The sequence below is a fragment of the Lutra lutra genome, chromosome 8, assembly GCF_902655055.1.
Source record: "Lutra lutra chromosome 8, mLutLut1.2, whole genome shotgun sequence".
In the NCBI taxonomy this organism is placed as follows: Eukaryota; Metazoa; Chordata; class Mammalia; order Carnivora; family Mustelidae; genus Lutra; species Lutra lutra.
Window position 1 is genome coordinate 50536573 of NC_062285.1, and position 23778 is coordinate 50560350.

At 40.1% G+C, this 23778-nt stretch overlaps 1 protein-coding gene across 22 annotated transcripts in view; it reads left to right on the forward strand.

Moving 5' to 3' along the window:
- R3HDM2 (R3H domain containing 2) overlaps positions 1–23778 on the forward strand; it is a 162591-nt gene that overhangs the window by 103090 nt on the left and 35723 nt on the right. For 12 of the 22 annotated variants that reach the window (XM_047742737.1, XM_047742736.1, XM_047742738.1 and 9 more), the window contains 3 exons: positions 16970–17169; positions 19724–19747; positions 21930–21971. In XM_047742737.1, the coding sequence (XP_047598693.1) occupies positions 17005–17169; positions 19724–19747; positions 21930–21971 (231 nt within the window). In that variant the 5' untranslated portion in view covers positions 16970–17004. Of the gene's footprint in view, positions 1–2180; positions 2304–16969; positions 17170–19723; positions 19748–21929; positions 21972–23778 lie in introns of those variants that run through there. The other 10 variants (XM_047742724.1, XM_047742731.1, XM_047742727.1 and 7 more) reach the window with 2 other exon arrangements.

The window sequence follows — 23778 nt, forward strand, 5'->3', positions numbered from 1 at the left end:
GTCTTCAGCTCAGGTCATGATCTCAGGGTCCTGGGATCAAGCCCCGCATCGGGCTCTCTGCTTGGCGGGGAGCCTGCTTCCCTTCCTCTCTCTCTGCCTTGCCTCTCTGCCTACTTGTAATCTCTGTCTGTCAAACAAATAAATAAAATCTTCAAAAAAAAAAAAACTTCAAAAAAAAAATAACAGCTTCCTAACTATACAATAATAAGGAAATAGTTAAAAATTATGGTACATGTGGGGTTCCTGGTTGGCTTAATCAGTAGAACATGCCACTCTTAATCTTGGATTTGTGAGTTCAAGCTCCACTTTGGGTGTAGAGATTACTTAAAAAAAAATTTTTTTTTTTTAAGATTTTATTTATTTGACAGAGAGAGACACAGTGAGAGAGGGAACACAAGCAGGGGGAGAGGGAATAGCAGGCTTCCTGCCGAACAGACAGCCTGATGTGGGGCTCAATCCCAGTACCATGGGATCATGACCCGAGCTGCAGATGCTTAATGACTGAGCCACTCAGGTGCCCCTTAAAAATAAAATCTTTTAAAAAAATTATGGTACATGTATGTAGTAGAATATTAGATAACTATTAAAGTGACTGGTAAAAGTAATAATGGAGAAAATGGCCACAGGTTTTTTTTTTTAATCACATTTTAGTAGTAGAAAAAACATGGTATAAAGATGTTCTGTGTAATGTATACTACATAAAAATTATTAGATATGGAAATACATGCAATGTGGACACAAATTCCATAGAAATATGGAAAAAATTTAGAAAAATTTATCTGAAAACACTGTGCTGTTAATAGCAGTTATCTCTTAGTTATGGATTATGGCTCATTTTTCTTTTATTTTGTGTGTATGTGTTTTCTGTAAGTATAAAGAAGCCTATCAAGGACCTTTTCTGGTCTTATTAACAAGGATGAAGGGGATGCCTAGCTGGCTCATTCAGTTAAGCACCTGCCTTTGGCCAGTTCATGATCTCAGGGTCCTGGGATCGAGCCTCACATCAGGCCCGGTGCTTAGCAGGGAGCCTGCTTCTCCCTCTGCCCACTGCTCCCCCTCCTTGTGCTCTCTCTCTCTGACAGATAAATAAATAAAATCTTTTTTTTTTAAAGATTTTATTTATTTGACAGAGAGAGAGAGAGATCACAAGTAGGTGGAGAGGCAGGCAGAGAGAGAGAGAGAGAGGAGGAAGCAGGCTCCCCACTGAGCAGAGAGCCCGATACGGGGCTCGATCCCAGGACCCTGGGATCACGACCTGAGCTGAAGGCAGAGGTTTTAACCCACTGAGCCACCCAGGTGCCCCAAGTAAATAAAATCTTCAAAAAAAAAAAAAAAACAAGAATGAAAAAAAAAATTTTTTTTGAAGATTTTTTTTTTTTTTTTTTTAAAGATTTTATTTATTTATTTGACAGAGAGAGATCACAAGCAGGCAGAGAGGCAGGCAGAGAGACAGGAGGAAGCAGGCTCCCTGCTGAGCAGAGAGCCCGATGCGGGACTCGATCCCAGGACTCTGAGATCATGACCTGAGCCGAAGGCAGCGGCTTAACCCACTGAGCCACCCAGGCGCCCAAGAATGAAAAAATTTTTAATCCTGTTAGTATTTGAAAGCAAATTTTCAGAATATATTAAAGTGAAGATAAATGTGCTAACTTCTATAAATTCTTGAGTATGGTGTTTGGAATACAAAAGGCGTATAATAAATGAGACCTGCTGTGGCTGTTGTTGGTACTTGAGGAAGATGACCTCCTCTGACCAGAGCCCACGGTGGTTATCCTGAGAAAATAGCCTTTTCAAGCAACTTCCTGTGCTTCTCGGGTCAATAAATATGCTGTGTTTCTATATGTACTGGCCCAGGATCTTAAAAAAGCTGGTGGGCGGGGCGGGGGGGGGGGCAGTTTGCTGCGCTGTAGGACCAGAGCAAAATGTTTGGGTTTTCTGCTCTGAAGGTATAAAGGAAATTCTTGTAGAGAGTGGCCTAGGAGTGATTCCCCCTCTCCCTCACTGTGACTTTTTTTTTTTTTTTTTTAGTTTTGATATTATTTATGATTCCCACTACAAGTTACATTTTACCTCTTTTCTGGGTTGTCTCCTTAGCAACCTTCATTCTCCTTAATATCTCCTTAATTCTTGGAAAATTTGAAACAGTGTAACAGGAAGCATTTTCTCTGTTCTAGGAATTTCTGGAACTCTGTCTATTGCTTCTCATGTTAGTCTGCTCTTACGGGTCCCTTGGAACTCTGTGCTGACAAAAGAGATGTAGACTTCCATCTACTTTGGACTTATTTGGGACCTGAGATGTGCATGTAAGAAACTGTATTCAGCATATGAAAAACATACTGGAAATAGTTATGTGGGTGGCTATTTTTAGTGAGCATTAGTGTCAGATCTTAACATCTGAATGTTCTTCATAAGCTATACTTCTTAATAGTAAGTGACTTGTATAATAAATACATGTTTAGTAAATAGTCCTAGAAAGAATGATTGTAGTTTCTTACCATGGCTTTTATGTCTGAAACGATGTTCTCTTCTACAATGCAGGAAAATGTGAATGTACTTAATGCTACTACTGAACTGTATTCTTAAAAATGAATAAAATGGTAATTTTTATATTACATCTGTTTAGCACAATTAAAACAGAAATGAGCCAGATGAAAATGTACAGTTTCCAAGCTAATTTTGACCCTGACCATTCAGATTCTGTCTACTTCTTAGCATTCACTTACCATCGTGTACCACAAGGTGGGGACCAAAGTTTCTTGTTGCATCCAAAGATATTATATCAGTTATTGGCGAAAAGCATGCCAGGAAAGCAGGATACCTTGTAATATGTCAGGTGGATTTTAGAATGTCAATGAGTATCACTGGGGAGAATGATGGGTTGTTTCATTCTAGTCTCCTTGTCTAGTTTGTAATTATCTTGTTTCCTCTTTGCTTCAAGAAGGTCTACAGCTGAGGGAGAAGGAATGGGGGCATATGGTATGTGAAGAGCAAATATATTATTTCCTCATTTGGACATGGCAGTTTTTTTCTCTAAGCATAGTGAGGGTGCTGGGGGAGGGGAATGTAGAGAAGACAGACATAGAATTCGAAGGACGTATGAACTGTGGTTTGCAAGATACGGAGAATAGGAACCTGAGATCTGTGAGTTTTGAGGCTTATTTTAACAGTTCAAAAAAAATTGTGGGAAAAGGTTAGCTGTCTTAAATTAAAGCTTTTAGCTCTCCCTGTATATTGTGGCATGGGAAGCTTCAATGCTGTAACTTTAGTGCGGAAGGCAGCACTCCATAATTACTAATCCTCAATTTATCTTGGTGTTGGTTTTTCACAATTCAAGGGTTCCCGAATTTCTCTACTGAAATTAAACAGGGTAATATCTCTGGAGTTTTTGGGATCCCTTGTTATTTGCATAGATTCCTTGTCATTGCTGTCCCCTCTTTCTCCCCAGTATTCATTTTTAGTATATCAGAATGGCAGGATTTCTTATTTGTATGTAGAGACTATTTTTTGACAGTATTTGCAGCAGTTTCTGTGGGAAATGCATTATTAAAAAAAGAGAGAGAAAGAAAAAAAAGGAGGAGGAGGAGGACAGAAAAGGCGGAGGGAATCTTGTCTTGTAGCTCTTAGTGATAGAGCCTGTTGCCATGGAGTCCTGGATCAGATTGGCTGACCTGGGGGCCAATGAGCAGATAGAACATATACATATCATCATTTAACCTTGCAGAATTCATTTACTCAATGATATGCGACAGTAATACCATAACTCTATTTAAAGCTGTGAAATAAAACGTTTTAAGAATGGTATGAGATGTTTTTCTCTTCTCTTTCAAAATTTGCAGTTTAATATAAACACTGTAATGATACATCATCTTCTTAATGTGATTTGATTGGAAGAAGATATGGTGGGAAACACCTATCACCTGTTTGTGAATCAGGCTGCTGCTGTAGTCAGTTGAGCTTATGCCAAATCTAAACCAAACTCTCTGGCCTTATAGACCAGAAGAGATTTGTCTTTATATCTAGAGGTGCCTTGCTTATTTTGGTAACTTTAAATCTGAGTCAGAAATTGGCACCTTGTGTCTGATTTGCTTTTCCTTGTTTCTCTTCCACTCTAACTCCATTTGTCTGGAGTTAGAAAATAAGCTCGAGGGGCACCTGGGTGGCTCAGTGGGTTAAAGCCTCTGCCTTCAGCTCAGGTCATGATCCCGGGGTCCTGGGATCGAGCCCCGAATTGGGCTCTCTGCCCAGCAGGGAGCCTGCTTCCTCCTCTCTCTCTGCCTGCCTCTCAGCTTACTTGTGATCCCTGTCAAATAAATAAATAAAACATTTTTTAAAAAGGAAGAAAATAAGCTGGAGGTTGCATCTGTGTTTTCCATTTTCACTTTCCTAGCCTGTTCATATTTATTAGGGTAGGTCTGGGAAATTTCACTCAGCTCAGTGTTAGTTCCTTGTCATCGGAGATCGTGGCGTGTATTTTCTCCTGTACCTATTGCTTTAGAGATTGAGAATGAGTCATTCATACCAAGAAACCTCCCCCCCTAGATTTTTGTAAGTGAAATCAAGAGTATTATGTTCCTTTTCTTTTATTTTACATCATAGATAGAAATTATGGTGTGTCATGTTCTCCTCTCTCCAGTGCTCCCATGCTTGACTATTTACAGATTTGAAAGACTGAAAGAGACCTCAAGAAGTCCATGAATTTGTTCTCCCCTTTTGAGGTATTTGCATCTCTATGAGTGAGATGTGAACTTTTCATTATACTGTCACTTTCTGTCTCAGAGGAAGAAAACCATCAGATTTATCTGTTAAGCAAAAACTAACAAAAAGTCTGTTTGGAATCTAATTAAATAACTTTTTGTTAGGGGAGGCCTTTGGAGTAGGATAGGAAGTATTTGGGTTTGTTTGTTTTTGTTTTTGTTTTTTTAATTTTTTTTTAATTTATTTGACAGAGATCACAAGTAGGCAGAGAGGCAGGCAGAGAGAGAGGAAGGAAAGCAGGCTCCCTGCTGAGCAGAGAGCCCGATGTGGGGCTCGATCCCAGGACCCTGGGATTATGACCCGAGCCGAAAGCAGAGGCTTTAACCCACTGAGCCACCCAAGTGCCCGTATTTGGGGTTTTATAATTTTAGTTATTATGACCAGAGGAAGGCTTACTGAGATAGCATTTCAGTAAAGACTTGAAGAGACGAAGTAAGCATGCTGTTATCTGGAAAATGATTGCTCTGGGCGAAGGAGGGAACAGCAAAAGTAATCACTATAAAGTGGGCTTAGAGCATAGCGGGGAGCCAGTATGACTGGACCTGCAATAGTGGGGGTTGGGGGCAACATAGTAAGAGATGGGGTCAGAGGGCAAACTGGTATGAGATTATTTAAGTTTTGTAGGTCATTTTAAGAATTTCGGCTTTTGCTCTGATTGAGATGGGAGCCATTGGATGGTTTTGAGCAAATGTGTAACATGATCTGAAGATCTTTTTTCACAGTCACTGTGGCTACTATGTTTAGAAAATACTGGAGGAAAGCGAGATTGGAAGCCGGAAACTAGTTAGTAGCTTATTATAATCATTCCACCAAGAAAGATGGCGGCATGGACTAGGGTGGTAGCAGTGGAAGTGTGGGAAATCATCAGATTTTTGATGTACTTTGAAATTAGAGTGAATGAGTTTTGCCCTCTGATCACTTTGATCTTCAGTTTATTCTTCCATAAAAAAGGAACGATAATGCCTTTTTGTGTCCAGCTCTGTGCACACAACAGAGTGAGTAATTCTAGAAGTAATTCTAGAAGTGAGGGCTCCTTAGGATCTGAACCATCAAACATTAGGTATTCTTTACACATCTGACCAGCCATCGTGGGTAACAGAGTCTGAAGACCTTGTCACTCTTCAGTGATTGATCTCTTTCTTGCCTTGGGCCTGTGCTTACAGCTATATCAAACACTGGAATTCTTTCTTTTGGAAGAAGCATTTACCTGAATTGACTTAAAAAAAAAAATTCTTAAAATACCAAAGTACTAAGAAAAAGTGGAAGCTAACAGGAAGGGGTAAATAAAATTCTCTTTTCTATTTCTTGTAGTCTTTTACTATCCGCTTATCATTGAAATAGGTAAGAGTCTCACCTATGCAGGATAACATGGCTTCTACACTGATCGGGAAAAGGGTATATAAAAGATACCAATTCTGAATGGAAATGTGTTCATTCATAAGAGAAAAACAGTACCAGTGAGCAGCAAGGGAAAGGGGTCTCTCAGTCATTGTTCTCTCCCTTCTTACTGTGGAATGACATTTTCTGAGCATCTACTGTGTGCAAGCACATTGCACTTGTTATCTCACATGTTTTTTCAGCGACTCTGTGAGGTGTGTCTGATGCCTGATCTTACAAATGAGGAGGCCCAGGCTTAGTTACATGATTGCTAAGTTGTGGAAACCAGACTCTCCTAGCCAAATTCACATCAAATTACAGAGTTCATAAAATTTATCCACTACAACATGCTTGCTGCCTTCTATACTCTGGAGCTTGAATGTTCTTTATTTTGATGGGTGCTACCCCTAACTCACCCTATTATTATGTTCAGTCTTTTCCTTACAGCAGAGGTGGTACTAGAGCACAAGGGTGATGCTCTTACATTCTCCATAAAATGCCAACTTTTGGGGTCTCCGGCTGGGTCAGTTGGTAGAGCATGCAACTCTTAATCTTGGGTTTGTGAGTTCGAGCCCCATGTTAAAAATAAAATCTTTTAAAAAAAATACCAACTTTTCTTTATTTTAACTTCTTCTCTCCCAAGTACATATAAGCTCCAGAGTGTTGCTGCTTGATTTTTGCTTGTAGGTATCGAGGAATTATTACTGGTTTTATCAGAATTACTTTGTGTCTGTGTATATGCACATGCACACACATGTACCTAGTATCTTAGTTAGGAGTGAAGTATATTTTTCTCACATTCAGGAAATCTAGAGATAGTCAGTCTAGTCTGGGACTGCTCTAGTCAAGGATCCAGGTTTCTTTCGTCTGTTTCCTCATGATCTGTGGTTTTCAATCTTAGTATCATCTCACAGTCCCAGATGGCTGTTTCTACATTTAAGCCAGTAGGAATTAGGGTAAGTAAAGAAGGGCTACCCACTTCCTTTAAGGGTACTTCATAGAGGTTGTATTTACTGCTTGTATTAATTTCGTAGGGCTACCATAATAAAATAAGACAGACTGGATGGTTTAAGGAACAGAAATTTATTTTCTCAGTTCTGGAGACTAGAAGTCCAAGATCAAAGTGTTGGCGGATTTGGTTTCTCTAGAAACCTTTCTCCAGGACTTAGAAATGGCTTCCTTCTCACAGTGTTATCGCACAGTTTTTCCTCTGCCCGTGTATTTCTCATGTCTCTTTGTGTGTCTGGATTTCCTCTTCTTATAAAGATATCAGTCAGATTAGATTAGGGCCCCACCCACTCATTTTAACTTAATCACCTCCTTAAAGATCCCAATCTTGGGATGCCTTCGTGGCTCAGTGGGTTAAAGCTTCTGCCTTCGGCTCAGGTCATGATCCCAGGGTCCTGGGATCGAGCCCCGCATCAGGCTCTCAGCTCAGTAGGGAGCCTGCTTCCTTTCCTCTCCCTCTGCCTGCCTCTCTGCCTACTTGTGATCTCTGTCTTTCAAATAAATAAATAAAATCTTAAAAAAAAAAAAAGACTCCCATCTCCAAATATAGTCACATTCTGAGATACAGGAGATTAGGGATTCAATATACAAGTTTGAAGGGGGACATAGTTTAATTCCTAACACTACTTCTTATGTCTCATGGACTAGAACTTAGTCATATCCTCGTATTTAGCTACAGTGGAGGTTGGGATATGTGTAGCTTTTTTCCAGGCAGCCATGTGCCCAACCTAAAACGAGTGGTTCTGCTAAGGAAGAGGTAATTGGATATTATAGAATAAATAGTGGACTCTCTTTTGCAGCAGAGGCTTAAGGAATAGTGATTCTTAAAGGTTTTTAGTTCCTTCATATGAAATTAGATTCTTCTTTCATTTCTCTGGCAATCTCACATTTCATTTTATATTTTGAAATATTCTTTTAATACTACATTGTTGGCTTAGGTGTCCTCTCTACCTAACAAGCAGTGACATTGACTTCTAAAGTCATCACAGTAGGGCAAGGTAGACTTACCCACATAGCATTTAAGTTAGTAATAGAAGGCATCCTGAAATGCCATGAACAGTAGGTAAGTTGTGATTTTTTTTTCTCTTTGCCAGAATGTCTTCTCTGGATTCAGCTGGGAGCACTTTTGCCAGGGCGTGGGAGAATACAGTATGAACTTTCAAGGTCCTATGCCTCCCTAAGATTCTGTGATATTTTCTACATAGTGGCATTACTATGATAAAACTAAAGAAAATGGAAGCAGCAGAAGGAAAGGCACCCACCCACTGGTGGTCTTTGCTTAAAAGAGGAGGAAATTTGATTTGTTCTGTTTTGCTCACAGAAGTAAAATGGGCATTTTTTGGCTAGAAATGTAGAGAAGCTAATAGAAACTATAATGATGCCCAACATTTTAGTCCATTGATTAAAAGCACCTGTAGTTCTCATTTCAGGACAAGTACAGCCATAACAGATATTGAACAAAGCAAGAAGGTACATGTCCAGAACATTTTAGTCTTGTTCCTTTCTTTTTTTTTTTTTTTTAAAGATTTTATTTACTTGTTCGAGAGAGAGAGAGAGCGAGAGCGTGAGCACAGGCAGACAGAGTGGTAGGCAGAGGCAGAGGGAGAAGCAGGCTCCCCGCCGAGCAAGGAGCCCGATGTGGGACTCGATCCCAGGGCGCTGGGATCATGACCTGAGCCGAAGGCAGCTGCTTAACCAACTGAGCCACCCAGGCGTCCCAGTCTTGTTCCTTTCTTTAGTTTGCCTAAGAAATTGCTCTAGACATCAACCAACTCCTGTGGCCTTCTTTATACACCAGTAAATCCTTTTGCATTTATAGAGCGGAGTGATCTTCTTAACACTTCCCTGATCTAAAAATTGGTAAAATTGTTGTTATTATTGTTATTTTTATTGGCCTAGTACTAGTGAAACCTGTGACTGTTGACTTTTGAAGTCCTTAAAGGACTTAGTGACTGTCACATAACTGTAGCCTTACATGTTCCATAAGTACTTTACTCTCTAGTCCCCCATATTCTGCTTTCTCTCTTTGAAGAAAAGGGATATTGGACCCGTGTCTCTTATTTATAACTCAGTAGGGTCTTTTATCGTATCTCCCCAGGGCAGTTTTGCTATTTACCTCTTCAGGCAGGAAGTTATCATACTGTTCTTGGTTTTCATCCTTTGAGCACTATAGTGGAAAGAACATGGGATTTGGTAATCAAGAAGACCTGGATTTGAATTCTACCTCCTTATACATATTGTGTGGCCCTGAACAATTCACTTAATATTTCTTACTGTTAATATTTCATTCCAAAATTGAGATAATTTTTTATACCTTGAGAAGATCGAATAAGATACTCTCTATAAACTGTAAAAAATTTAAAGTCATGGGGGTGACCCAGATTGAGGAAAAAGATGGGAGAATGTAGAAACCCAATTTTTGAACCCCCAAATTTGTCCCCCAGCAACACTCTGTAGAGAGACTTCGGTTCTAGGCACCCCTTTCATCCCACACTTCATGCCCCAGAACACTCTTGAATGTCTACCTTGGGACACCTACAACTTTGGCTTTGGGATTAGATTCAGCTAGGTTGGAATCCTGCCCTTGCTCCTCTTATATTAACTTGGGAAAGTTATTTAATTCCTCTGAGTTTTAGTTTCTTCCTTTTTGTTTTTTTTAAGATTTTATTTATTTGTCAGAGGGAGAGAGAGAGAGAACACAAGCAAGGGGAACAACAGGCAGAGGGAGAAGCAGGCTTCCCGCTGAGCAAGGAGCCCAATGAGGGACTCGATCCCAGGACCCTGGATCATGACCTGAGCCGAAGGCAGACGCTTAACTGACTGAGCCACCCAGGCATCCCTGAGCTTAGTTTCCTCATCTGAAAATACCCTGACAAGAGTTTTGTTTGGATTAAATAAAGTAATATGTTGAAAAAGAAATCAGAGTCAAAGAAATCATGTAGACTTTGGAATCAGACAACACCAGTGTTCTCATCTGGTTCTGTTATTTAGTAGTGGTATGACCTTGAGCAAGGTGATTAACTTCTTTTGGTGAATATGAGTTGAAGTGCATAAAGCACCAGGTTCATAATTGTGCTCAGTGAACATTAGTGCTTTTTCCTTTTCTCCCAGCTCCAGTCAAATGTAGGAATAGACTTGCCATGCATAAGCGCAGACTTGTTTTGTTTTTACCCTGCCATTTTAACTATAAGGATGTTTTGTCCCCGTTGTCATGACTCCTAAGGGCATTTGTGTGTATGGTTTGTGTTTATGTGTGTGTGTGTTTAAATAACATACAATAAAATGCACAGATCTTAGGCATTCAGTTAATAACTTTTGACAGTTGCATACACCCATGTAACCACATCCCCCAACAAGACAGAATATTTCCATCACTTGAAGGATCCCTTATACCCGTATTTTACCCCCATTCCTAAGCAAGCACTTCCTGATTTAAATCATTGTAGTTTAGTTTTCCATGTCCATTAACTTCTTGTAAATGGAATTATGTTTTTTAAAGGGAGTTCTGCATTCTTTTACCTACCGTAATAGTTTGAGATCCATCCATGTTTTTGTGTATTTCAGTATATTCCCAGCAAAGTCCCCTAGTCTTTCTGATAATGATCAAATCACTGGTCCCTTCCCAAACCAGTCACAAAAAGGAAACAATTACCATAATTGGTGTACCTAATTAAGGTCCACCTCCTAGGGTTCAGAATAGGGTCAGTTTCTCTGATCATGTGTCCTCAGAACAAGGCAGACACCAAAAGTTCTTTCTTTTTTATTGTGGCACAGTATTCTATGAACATATAGTAATTTGTTTATCTATTCTCTTGAGCCTCTAGATTTTGAACAGTTTAAAAAATATATTTTTTTCAATTGAGAGTCATTTATTCTTGCTATACAAATTGGCAGAGGACTGGTAAGTTTACAAGAATTTTGCCACAGGGTAGGTCAGAATTTTTGGCCTCTAGCTATTGTCTTCTTGCTTACATTTTGTCTACTTGGCCATAGATTAAAAGGGAGAAAATGCCCTTCTGTCTCTGAGTGTCCCCTGTATAATATATCCTTTTTGGCCTCGTGCCTAGAAAGTTGTTTATGAGTTGATGGAAGGATATATAATTTCACTGTGCTCTGGAAGGTACTTACCTTGGCAGTCAAAAAATGTATGGGGACTATGCAGTTTTCTCCCTGAAAAAATTGCCAGATCTTGGCTCCCAATCATCTTCCCCGTATCATCCTATTTCCTCACTCCATCTCCTTGCCCCCCACTTCTGGCAGTCCCCTCTGTGAAGCTTTGAGCCACTGAGTGTCCTCAGGAGACATTCTGGCTTAAAGTTATACTGTTTGCCTGGACAAAATGTACAATGTGCAGAGATAGTTTGTAGGGAAGCATGTATCTTGGCTCTCCTGGGACGTTAATGTCTTTGCTTTGTTCTAGTCAAGTTACATATGAAATAGTTCTTTTCTTCTTTTGACTGCCCCAAGCCCTTCATCTCTTCTCTGTACCAAATAAACCATGAAGAGTAGAAATTACTTCTCTGCTTTTAACCCTTTTCTACTAGCTTTATTCTTGCTCCTTAAGACTTTTTAAAAAGTTATTAAATTGTCTTTGTCTTGTCCCTCAGCTGGAACCTTCACTTTTTGCATTGAAAAATTGTTTCCAGAAATTTTTTGCCATAAGAAAAAGGAGAGACTTCCACATAGGATTGCTGGACTGGAAATGGACATAGTTAAAGTTTATTTTGTAGAACAAAAGAGAGCCTCAGCTCAAGAAATAAAATTTTGAGCTCAGTGTGTCTTCCGGTGGATCTTGACTCTGAATAGTAACACTCTGACCTCTCATAACTAGCTGTTGTTAACTTGAAGGTAGCTTTTTTTTATCCTGAAGCAAAATGGTTAGGAAATAAAACCATGTGATTTAAAGACCTGCCTTAAGAAGCTGAAAGTGTTTGGGGCGCCTGGGTGGCTCAGTGGGTTGAGCCGCTGCCTTCGGCTCAGGTCATGATCCCAGGTCCTGGGTTCGAGCCCCGCATCGGGCTTTCTGCTCAGCGGGGAGCCTGCTTCCTCCTCTCTCTCTGCCTGCCTCTCTGCCTACTTGTGATTTCTCTCTGTCAAATAAATAAATAAAATCTTTAAAAAAAAAAAAGAAGAAGCTGAAAGTGTTTAGAGAAAGAAGGAAGATAAAGTTGTCTCCTGGAAGGGAGATTAAGCTTGTTCTTTATGACTTGCACAGAGAACTAAACTGAGGCCAGTGGCAGGAAGTAACTGGAAAGGAAGTTTTGCCTCTTTACACTTTCCCCCGAAAAAAGGTTTGTATATAGAAGAGATGACTTCCTTTCACTAGATGTATACAAACAGGGTCAAGCCAACAATTTTTCAGAGTTATTGATGATTCAGGAACCTGACTGAGAAGGTCCGTGGATATAAAAGGATGAAACTAAATGAGAAAGCTTCTGCGTCCCTTTCCAATTGTGAATTCCATGATTCCGTTGTATCTTTGGTAGACCTCCGTTTTCTGCCTAGTCCTTGAGTATCTGTCCCCTTAATTAGTGGAAGTATTGCATAAAGGTTAATAAAGCAAGTGCTAGAGCCATATTTCCTGGCTTTGAGTCCTGCTCTGCTATGTACCAGTTGTAAGTTATTTAATTGCTCTGTACTTCAGCTTACTTACCTATAAAATAGTGATGATAATAAAATATATATCTAATACAATTGATGTAAGATTAAATGAGACACTTAAAACACTTTAGGATAGTGCCTGACACAGCATAAGCACTCCAAAAATTTTAGCTGATACCATCAATTCTCTCTTGCTCGCTCGCTCGCTCTCTGTCAGTTATTTCTACTTATAAAGCTAGGCTTGTCTGTCTGGTCCAGGTAGTCCCTCTCTTCACCTAGAGTTTCTGATTATCTCAGGATGCTTCTGGCTAGAAGGAATGGTAAACTCAACTCAAAAGAGCTTAAGTGATAATGGGATTTATGACCTCATGTATCAAGAGGTACAAAGCTAGGAGGATCCAGGCTGACTAATTCAGTCTGCCTCATAGCATCAAGGATCCAGGCTTATTCCCTCTGCTCCACCATCCTCCTTGAGTTAATAGAATATTGCAATCCAGGCATCATCTGTACACAAGACTACCTTCAGTAAAAGATAACAACCATTTTTTTCCTAGTGGCTTTTTTTTTTTAATAGAATGAATAACCTTTCTTTGAAGCTACTTACCTGGCAAAGTCCTCTCATATTTCACTGGGTATGATTGAGTCACTTGCCCCTTCCTAAATCAATCACAAAAAGGAAACGGGAGTTACTGATCTAGCTACTTAGGATCCCAGCAAAGTGTCCTAGTCTCTCTGATAATGATCAAATCATGGTCTCTTCCCAAACCAGTCTCAAAAAGGAAACAATTACCATTACTGGTGTACCTAATTAAGGTCCACCTCCTAGGGCTCAGAATAGGGTCACTTTCCCTTAAATGAAGGCAAACACCAGAAGTAAGTCTGGGCTAGATTGGTATGTATGGAAGAAAGGGAAGATTTGGGTAGTGTGCTAGTGAGCTAGTGTACCTTTTCCTCTGCTGTTGCATTTTCCTTGGAGTAAGAATTTTTCCCTTAGTGCTGTGGCTGAGAAGCAGTGTTTAGACACTGTGAAGTTAGTCTAGGTATCCAGATAGTTGAGTCTTTTCTGATTTATGTGTGAAAAGGAGCTGCAAAGTTGTTATTCTCATTTGAAGAAATATACCTATTTGGTAATTGAAACCTGGAAAAAGAAGCACCCAACTGCTTTATAGTTTTCCATAGCACCTTCCCCCCTTTTTAAAATTGAGATATAATTAACATATAGCTAGGTGTAAGTTTAAGGTGTACTACATAATGACTTGACATACATGTATACTGAAAATGATTCCCACAGGGCCGCCTGGGTGGCTCAGTTGGTTGAGTGTCTACCTTCAGTGCAGGTCATGATCCCAGGTACCTGGGATGGAGTGCCGAATTGGGCTCCCTGCTCAGCGGGGAGCCTGCTTTTCCCTCTGCCCACTGCTTCTCTCTTTGCCCGCTGCTTCTCCCTCTGCCTGCTGCTTCTCTCTGTGTGTGTTCTCTCACTCTGACAAGTAAATAAATAAAATCTTTTTAGAAAAGAAAAGAAAATGATTACCACAATAAGTTTAGTTAACATTCATCTCCTTATATAGCTACAAATTTTTCCTTGTGATGAGAACTTTTAGGATCTACTTATTTAACAACTTTCAGATATACCATACAGCAGTGTTAACTGTAGTCATCATGTGGTACATTGCATCCCCAGTATGTATTTGTCTTCTAATTAGAAACTGGTACCTTTTGACCACCTTCATCCAATTTCCCCATTTGCCAGCCCTCACATTCTCTTTCTGACAGAAAAATCTCTGAGATTTTAAACCTCAAAAAGAAAATACTGAAGGTCTGTTATGTGGTAAAAGAAGTAAACCTAATTTTGTGTGACTGGACAGCAGATTTAGCATCAAGATTGAAACAGTACATAGCTTATTATAGGGAGTAGCTCTGTAGCAGTAAGAGTATTTAAAAAATAGTGGGATGATCCCTTGCCAGGAATTTCCTAGGAGAGGCTTGCAGGAAGTTACAGAAAGGAAGTTCTGATGTGGGGAGATTGGCAGGGGGGTGGTGTTGCATGTAGGCATATTTAAGAACTCTTACAGTTCTGATCTCTATTGATGTTTCCCAGCTAAGAGATATGGAAAAGGCATGTGCTGAGCTTTATTACACTTCAGACTGAAGAGAATGGGTGCTTGATTTACCTGTGGGAGAAAAAAATCGCAAGTGTGTACATGCAGTCTCCATGAACAGCCAAAGATCCCTAAAGCTCCATAGGTTCTAACTCTTTTTTTTTTTAAACATTTTATTTATTTATTTGAGAGAAGAGAGAGACAGTGAGAGAGAGCATGAGCGAGGAGAAGGTCAGAGGGAGAAGCAGACTCCCCGTGGAGCTGGGAGCCTGATGCGGGACTCGATCCCCGGACTCCAGGATCATGACCTGAGCTGAAGGCAGTCGCTTAACCAACTGAGCCACCCAGGCGCCCAGGTTCTAACTCTTTTATAGAACCCTCTAGGTACTAGATCCAGTTAATTAAAAAATAGAATATTGGCCATTTTCTTGTGTAGTCAGTTTCTTCCAGTATTTGTCATCTTAAATTCAACTGTATGACTATGATTATATGAATGACTCTCTGGCCTTTTAAAGGCCTTTGTCCAGCCCTCTGCAAACTGTCTAGGCACCTGCAAAAGAGCCACCACAAGGTGAACAAAGCAGTAATCTTACGGACTAATTTACACCAGGATGAGATTACCTGTGCTTCTTAAGGAGCCTTCAGGGTCTCATCTTTTGAACTGATTGGGAGGAGGAAAAAATGACAGTGTGACAGTTTTCTTGAATCATTGCTATATGTTTGTTTGGCTCAATTTCTAGGGCCACGTGAAATAAACATGATGTCTGGGAGCATTTCTAGTCTTACCTTTTTAAAGGTGGGAAAGAGAAGTATTCGGGATTGAAGGGCAGTCTGTAATCTATAGTAAGGAGGAACCTCTACAAACTTCTGTTTCTGTGTGCTTAGATTACTGTGTTCACTTGCTCACAGGATTTCCCAGGTATCCAGAGTGAGTGATAAAGAGCTGGTTACCCTGCAAGACAAAAGCTCTGTGCACTGGGACGCAGGGGAATGACTGAACCCAAATAGTGAATAACAAAGCAAAGATTCTTAGGTCTTCATTGCTTAAGATAAAGGAAAGAATTTAAGAATCTATAACCAACATCTGATTTTGCTGTCTTTTGAAGAGGGAGATACTTGAAGTTGGTAACATTGTTGTGGCTTGTGGTTGCTGTGGAAGTTCTCCCTTGGGAAGGGAGAGTGGTCCTCACTGGTAGTGAATAGAACTTTATAATATACTTTTCTTTCTGGAGAGAGTCTATCTAGTGCTCAAGCTGAAAATGTGAGCAAATTTCTGTAGGAAAAAAGACAGGGCAAATAAAGTGCTAAGAGGACTCATACTACATTGCTTTAGAACTGGATCCTGGTGAATCTCAGCGTAATTACCCAAGTAAAAGAATCCAGATAATGTATGATGTAAAATGCTAGCAAATGCAGACTAATCTGTAGTGACAGAAAGCAGATCAGTCACAGACTTGGGGAGGGGCTTACAAAAGAGCAGGAGGAACCTTGAATGTGCTTGCCATCTCGATTGTGATGATGGTTTCACAGGCATGTGCATGTTCATAATTCATTATATTGTACATTTTAAATATATGCAGTTTATTGTATGTCAGTTTTATCTCAGTAAAGCTTTTATTATTTTTTTAAAAGATTCTATTTTTAAGTAATCTCTACACCCATCATGGGGGTTGAACTTACAACCCCAAGATCAAGAGTCACACACTCCACTGACAGAGCCAACCAGGTGCCACTACCTCAATAAAGCGTTTAAAAAAAGAAAGAAAGTGGGGCACCTGGGTGGCTCAGCCATTAAATGTCTGCCTTTGGCTCAGGTCGTGATCCCAGGGCTCTGGGATCGAGCCCCACATTGGGCTCCTTGCTCAGCGGGAAGGCTACTTCTCCCTCTCCCACTCCCCATGCTTGTGTTCCTGCTCTCTCTCTCTACCAAATAAATAAAATCTTTAAAAAAAAAAAAAAAAGAAAGAAAGAAAGCAGTCAGTCAATCAATCCTGGGTCACATTTATCCAAGGACCCTTTGTGGGTTACAGGGTGGCTGCTGCAGACTAGTATGTGAAGTGCAAGTCTTGTGTGTATGTGAAGTATGGATAAATGCCTTCTGTTTAATGCATTTGACATTTCTTTAGGAGTCCGTAGAGCCCACTGTATTATATTGAAGAAGATGTCTAACAGTAACACTATTCAAGAGACCCTGGAAATAATGAAAGAATCAGAAAAAAAACTGGTGGAAGAATCTGTAAGCAAAAACAAGTTTATATCTAAGACTCCAAGTAAGGAAGAAACTGAGAAGGAGAGTGAAGATACTGGTTTGCGTCCAGAGACACAGGTAAGGATTAGAAGTGCATCATATGCACACTTATTATGCCTCAGTAGAAATGTCATCGTAATTGGCATTGGGAATCTGTAAGAAGCTAGTCACTTGATTCTCCCTAAAAACCCAATTTTCAGCTTTCAAGAACTGTCTCCTTCCCTTTTTGTCATAGAGTCCCCAGTGAAGTCTAGAGAAGACAAAAGTAATTTCCTAACCCATTTGGACCTGCATTACACTGGGTTCTTGCTACATTTGATATTTTTTAACTATCAAAAAAAAAAAAAAAATGAACTGTATACAAACACATATTTAACAAGTCATAATATGGTTCATATAATAAATTCTTAAAACTACAGCTGCCTGGCTTTAGACACAGTATTAAATTCATATCCTGGTTGTATTAAAGCAGTCAGGATTTTCCGGATCAGAAATAACCTGTGAACTTGCCACTTGGTAAATGAGTGAGAAGAATTTCACTCTTTGGTTGCCATGTTGCTTTCCATCCAAATTCATAGTGCAGTGCAGATGTAATGGCAGTAGGTAGCCAGCCAAGCTTCCTCCAGGGCTCCTGTTTGGTACCCAAGCAGTGCATACTCTGAGCCTCCTCTGGTTTAGCTGTTCTGGTCCTTCTCTTCTCTGTGGTCATTGCTAGTCTCCTCCGTTACCCAGACCCAAATTATATAAATCCTTTCTTTCATGCCCAGGGGTTGGACTGGTCATTCTTACATGCTTAAGAGATAGACTAATGGTAGTAAGTTAGTTTAAAAAGCAGTGGTGGCAACATTTTGGAAGGTTTCAAAAGTTGAAGGGTCATTTCTCTTGACAACCCAATTCATTTAGGCCTTTTTTTCTTGAAAGACTAAAACAACAACAACAAAGGGACAAATTAAAATCAGACAGCTCCCTGAAATATTTTGTTCTCTGGCTGCCTGCTTTTCTACTGTCTTTCCTCTTACAGTTTGCCAGATCTCTGTACTAGTTGCTTTTCTTTCCATTATCCTTTGCGTTTAAGTTGTCATTCCCCGCCCATCCTTCCAGAGTTTGTAGAGACAATCTGCCACTGTTCCAGCTATACTTCCAGCCTCCACTGATACCAATAATGAATTTTAAGTCCTCAAGACAGATAAGTGATGAATGTTTAATTATATGCTGTCATGTTATATGGAAGATGATAATTAGATGAACTTTTGGTTCCAAGTTATTCTCAGGAGACTATTTGAAGTGGTGTTCTGAACTCCTGTTGTGTGTACCCCTTGAAGATAAGCAGAAAAGAAAGGATGTGTATAAGTGTTATATACCTTATGGACACTCAATTCAGGAGTGTCTTCATCTGGATATACAAATAGGTCATGTGGGAAGTTGGAAGGGGACTGACTTTTTGCAGCTGCTAGAACAGGGGGAGCTGCTGCTGCCATCTACTGGAGCTCCTGCTCGTTCTACCAAGTCTTCAGTTTTGTGCCCCCCTTCAGAAGCCCTCTCCCCTCTACCATTTCCCAGCAGATCATGTGCCCCTTCAACAACACTAAAAATTCTGCTCTTTATCTTAACTTCCCCCACCTCAACTCATACCCTGGAAGTCTCCCCAGGGATCTTACTGATGCTATCAAGGGAGTGCCTGTTATGATTTGGAGCTGGAAAGTTTGCAAAAAGGGGAGTTTCCTTGCTTATACTATGTGAGACATATTCTTAGAATCAGCAGTTGGAACTCAGAACATCTTTCACATGGAAACAGTGCTATAAAAGGCAGGTTCTGAGATTCAGTTTAGAATGGGCAAATTAACCCTGACCTACCGAACTTAGGGGGGGGTCCTTCAACTAACCCATAACAACTGGGAATGACCTCCTAACTGGGCTTTCTGCCTTTAAACTTGTGATCCTTTTGGATTCCTCTACCGTACTGCTTTAGAAAGATCGCCATGAAATAAAGATCTGATTTTGTTCATTCTCTTCAACCTTTCTGTATGTCTCATTGTCCTAGGCTATGACCCAGATTTATCAGCATGACATATTGTGACCTAATCCCTTGCCTGACAGCCACCCGCCTCTGGCATCCTGTGCTTCAGCATTGTCTGATTCCTTGGCCTTGTTACAAGAGCTGGAAAGTGTGGAGAAAGCATGCTTTTGTACATGCTTTCTCTGCCTAGAGTGCCTTCCTTGGTATTCTTTCTTGGCTTCCCCCAACCCCTGAACCTCTCTTGCCAACATCTGCCTGAAACTCAAAACTCAATTCAGATGTGTCTTTCTCTAGTAAGCCTTCCTTGACAGCCTTACTCACCCATTGCAGGTCTACCCTGTATAATTCTTAGAATAATGTCTGTCTCCATCTCTACAGAATTATAAGCTCAGTGAGGTCCAGGATTAGGTCAGTTTGGGCTCACTGTTGTTTCTCAAAAGCCCGACACAGTTCTTTGCAGGCACTCAATATCTGTGAATGTATGAATCTGTGAGTTGCTAGGTCTGGGTTAGACGCTTGTGCTGTGTGCTCCTATAGCAAGCACTATGTGACTACTTCTGTAATGCATTTAACATACTGTATTGTAATTGTCTATTTGTCTGTCTTCTCCAACAGGATTATGAGTCCCTTTTGGACAAGGTTTGTGGTTTTTATCTCTGTATCCTCCAGTAATTAGCATGGTGCCTGGTACATATTAGACTTTGAATATGTCTTTGACTATTACACGAAAACTATCCATTCTGGTAAATAAGCAGATTCATAAATTGCTTGTAGGGCAATAAATTGGTATAACCTCTTTGAAGGTCAATTTGTCAATAATTTTATTAAAAATTAAATTTAAAAAATTTTTAAATGGACTACAGATAAACAGTATTTGTAGATACACTTGATTTGGTCATTGAACCATTGTTTATACTAATAAAAGATCAGAAACATCCTAAATGATGCTGTTTAAGGGACTAATAAAATAATTTATAGTACAGCCCCAAGTAGAATACCATATTAGACACTGAGAAAAATGGTAGATCTTCTGTAGAATAATATCGGTGGAAAAAAAAAGTTTAAGGGCAAGGTGTGTAAAATATACATCTATTTGTTGTTGTTTTGGGGTTTTTTGTGTTTTTTTTTTTTAAGATTTTATTTATTTATTTGATAGATCACAAGTAGGCAGAGAGGCAGGCAGAGAAAGAGAGAAGCAGGCTCCCCACTGAGCAGAGAGCCCGATGCGGGGCTCGATTCCAGGACCCTGGGACCATGACTTGAGCCAAAGGCAGAGGCTTAACCCACTGAGCCACCCAAGTGCCCCTGTTGTTGTTGTTGTTGTTTTAAGATTTCTTTCTTTATTTGAGAGAGAAAGTGCATGAGCAGGGGGAAGGAGCAGACTTTCCGCTGAGCAGGGAGCCGGACTTGGGGCTCAATCCCAGGACACAGATCACGACCTGAGCCCAAGGCAGATGCTTAACAGACTGAGCCACCCAGGCACCCCCATCTGTTTGGTTTTATAAAAAAAAGAAAAAAAAACCTATGTGTACATATGTACAGTGAGCTTATATATATATTCATAAATGATCTATAGAAAGATTATAAGAAAGGCAGTACTACTTGATCCTCTAGGAGAGAACCAGGTAGCTGGGGGACAGATATGAAAGGAGACTTACTGTTTTGTATACCCTCGTTATACCTCCTGAATGTTTGTGTTCTGTGTGTGTTACTGCCTTTTTGAAAAAACAGTGAAATACTGTTTCATATTCCCACACTATGGCTTTTCCTTACTGTAACATCTCTTACATTGACCAGTTCCATCGTCATTTCTTACTCTTTCCATCCACCTTCCTGGTTCTCCATTTTGCATTGTGGCAGTGTTTGGTAACTAGCAAAGAGGACAAAGGAAAGAGAAATCCTCATCTACCCAGGACCATGCTGGTATTCTGCCTCTGTCTTGTTTTCCCTTCCCCACCCACCAACCTCAGTTCTCCCCACACCCCAATGGGCAGTGAGTTCCATTCCAGACATCTGAGAATCCCCAGGTGCTTCCTCCCATATAAAATCCTACCTCCACCTCTTCTCCAAAGCCCCCATTTTGACTTCTTAGCTGTTCAGAAACCCTATCAGTGAATTAGTTATTTCTTACCTCATCCTGCCATAGGCCTTCATTTTTCATCTTCTTCAGCTTCTATTCTGCTCCTTACCCACTTTTTTTACCCTCCCTTTGCTCTGGAAGTCTTGTCCCTATCTTCCATGCTCCCTTATTTTTATCCTGTCCCAGACAGGCTATAAGGAGAATTCTTATCTTCAGGAAAGGAGACAGTTGGCAAGAAGAGTCTTCATTCCATTTCAGCAGCCATTGGGACAGGTGCTTTGGGTCTCTCAAGTTAGAACTCTGAACATGTTATCCTGTAAAGATGTTATTATAAGTGATGATTAAGGGCCATATTGCATGTCCATTTTGGGTTAAATAGGCTCCTGTGATCATGCTTGGGTAAAAACACTCTGTCATGCTATGGTAGTGACATTTCGAGAAGCTGTCTAATCAGATGATTCCGTGGTTTATTCAAAAGTAATTTTTATTAACCCGTGAAGTAGGCCAACCAGTCTGTGTCTTCCTGTTCATTTTCTTCATGGTAAGTGGCCTGTGGTCCTTTCTGTGTCACAGTTACTAGAGTTGTAGCAAAGGGGAGACAGCCACACCAGGTGGGTCTCATTATTGTTTAGCTATTGTAATGGTTTTACAGTTAGTGCTTTCTCTTTGTAAACTTGTATTGTTTTTAACCTAAATGTTGATTTTCTATACCTTTAATGTTTTCTAATCCCCTTCTAACAGAGGCGGACATCCAACCATGGTCATGCCAGGAAAAGAGCCAAGGTGAGAGCCCTTTCTGTATACAGTAGTCCCCCCACCCTTATCTGAGGTTTTGCTTTCCATGGTTTCACTTACTTCTGGTCAACTACAGTACAGGAGCAGATGATCCTCCTTTTGACATATTGTCAGGTCAGTAGTAGCCTAATGCTCTGTCACAGTGCCCGCATCGTTCACTTCGCTTCACCTCATCCCACGGGCATTTTATCATCTCACATCATCCCAAGAAGAAAAGTGAGTACAGTGCAGTAAGATATTTTGAAAAAGAGAGAGAAGGACCACATTTATATGTTTTTTACAGTATTTTAATTGTTCTATTTTATTGTTGTCGTTACTGTTGTTAATCTCTTACTGTGCCTAACTTATAAATTAAACTTTATCTTAGGTATGTATGTCTAGGAAAAAACATAGTATATGTAGCATTTGGTACTATCCATAGTTTCAGGACCCCACTGGGGGTCTGGGAAAGTATCCCAGGGGATAAGTGGGGACTACTGTAATTTCTTTTCTACTGTTATTAGTAATACATTTCACAGATGCACTTATCACTAGTATCTAATTTATTTAGATTATATGCAAGCAAAGTTTTTCTGCCTGCACTTTATAGTCTAATTGTGAATATACGTACACGCACACATTTCATGTTAGAAGGTTTGGCTGTATTTTTCTCTGTTATCTCTAGTTCAGTCACAGTCTGTTTCTGATACCCAGCCAGAGCCTCTCACAAAGCCTGAGCAAATTGGTACTGGTTCTGCTGTAAAGCTAGTTTTTCTGTTCACTTTTGGTTTCTCTAGGAGTACTATGTGAATGTTATCTTTTCCTCCAACATTTTTTTCCCATTTATCCTTTAGGAATTTATCCTTTATAAATCCTGCCCCATTAGTAGAAATGACTCAACACTTTTGGACATCCTAAAAATAAAGCCTTTTTTGGTGGTGGTGGGGTTACTTTTTAAGTTGGGGCAGGAAGGAGGAGGAGGATTTTGTTTTTAATCATTTTATGATAAAATTAGCACATCACGGATTATTTTAAGCAGTGTTATCAGAGAGGACTATATGTGTTAGTGTGTGATGGTTTTTTAATTTTAGTTGGAACAGTAAAATATTAAACCTTTCTTGCAGTGAGAATAGTTATCACCAGAGTAATTATTAAGTGTATCTACCTATTCCCCCGCAAAAGACAATGGCAGAATTTGGGAGTGGCTCAGCCAGTAGGTAGCCTGGGTTTGAAGGAGAACACAACATCATATAAACGAACTCTGTGTCTTGCCTGACATGGCCTAATCCTCAGTGATTCTTAATTAGCTTGGTTTACTTTTACTATTAGCTTCTTAATCACATTAAATCCCAAATGTTGGGAAGTTTTCTTTCTCTTTACTCTTTTCTTAGATGCTCTTTTCCATACTCTTGCCGCCTCAGGTTTAGAGTCATTTAGCATTTATCGTCTGCTGTGCTCTAGGCACTATTTATGATATGTTTGTTTATGTACTTATGTCACCTGATTCTCACAAGTCATCATTAAATGTTTTTATCCCTGTTTTATTGAGGAAAAACAGAGACCTAGAGAGGCCAAGTAATTTGCTCAGGGTCTCTCATAGCTCATAAGCGCAAAAGCAGGAGTTGAAGCAGGGACTTCTGGCTCTTAAATCCAGTGTCTACTAAGCTCTTCAACTGTATATTTTCAGTAAACTTCTGAGTCTGAAATTGGAGCATGGGCTAAAGAAAGGAGTGAGAGCTGGGACGCCTGGGTGGCTCAGTTGGTTAAGCAGCTGCCTTCGGCTCAGGTCATGATTCCAGCGTCCTGGGATCGAGTC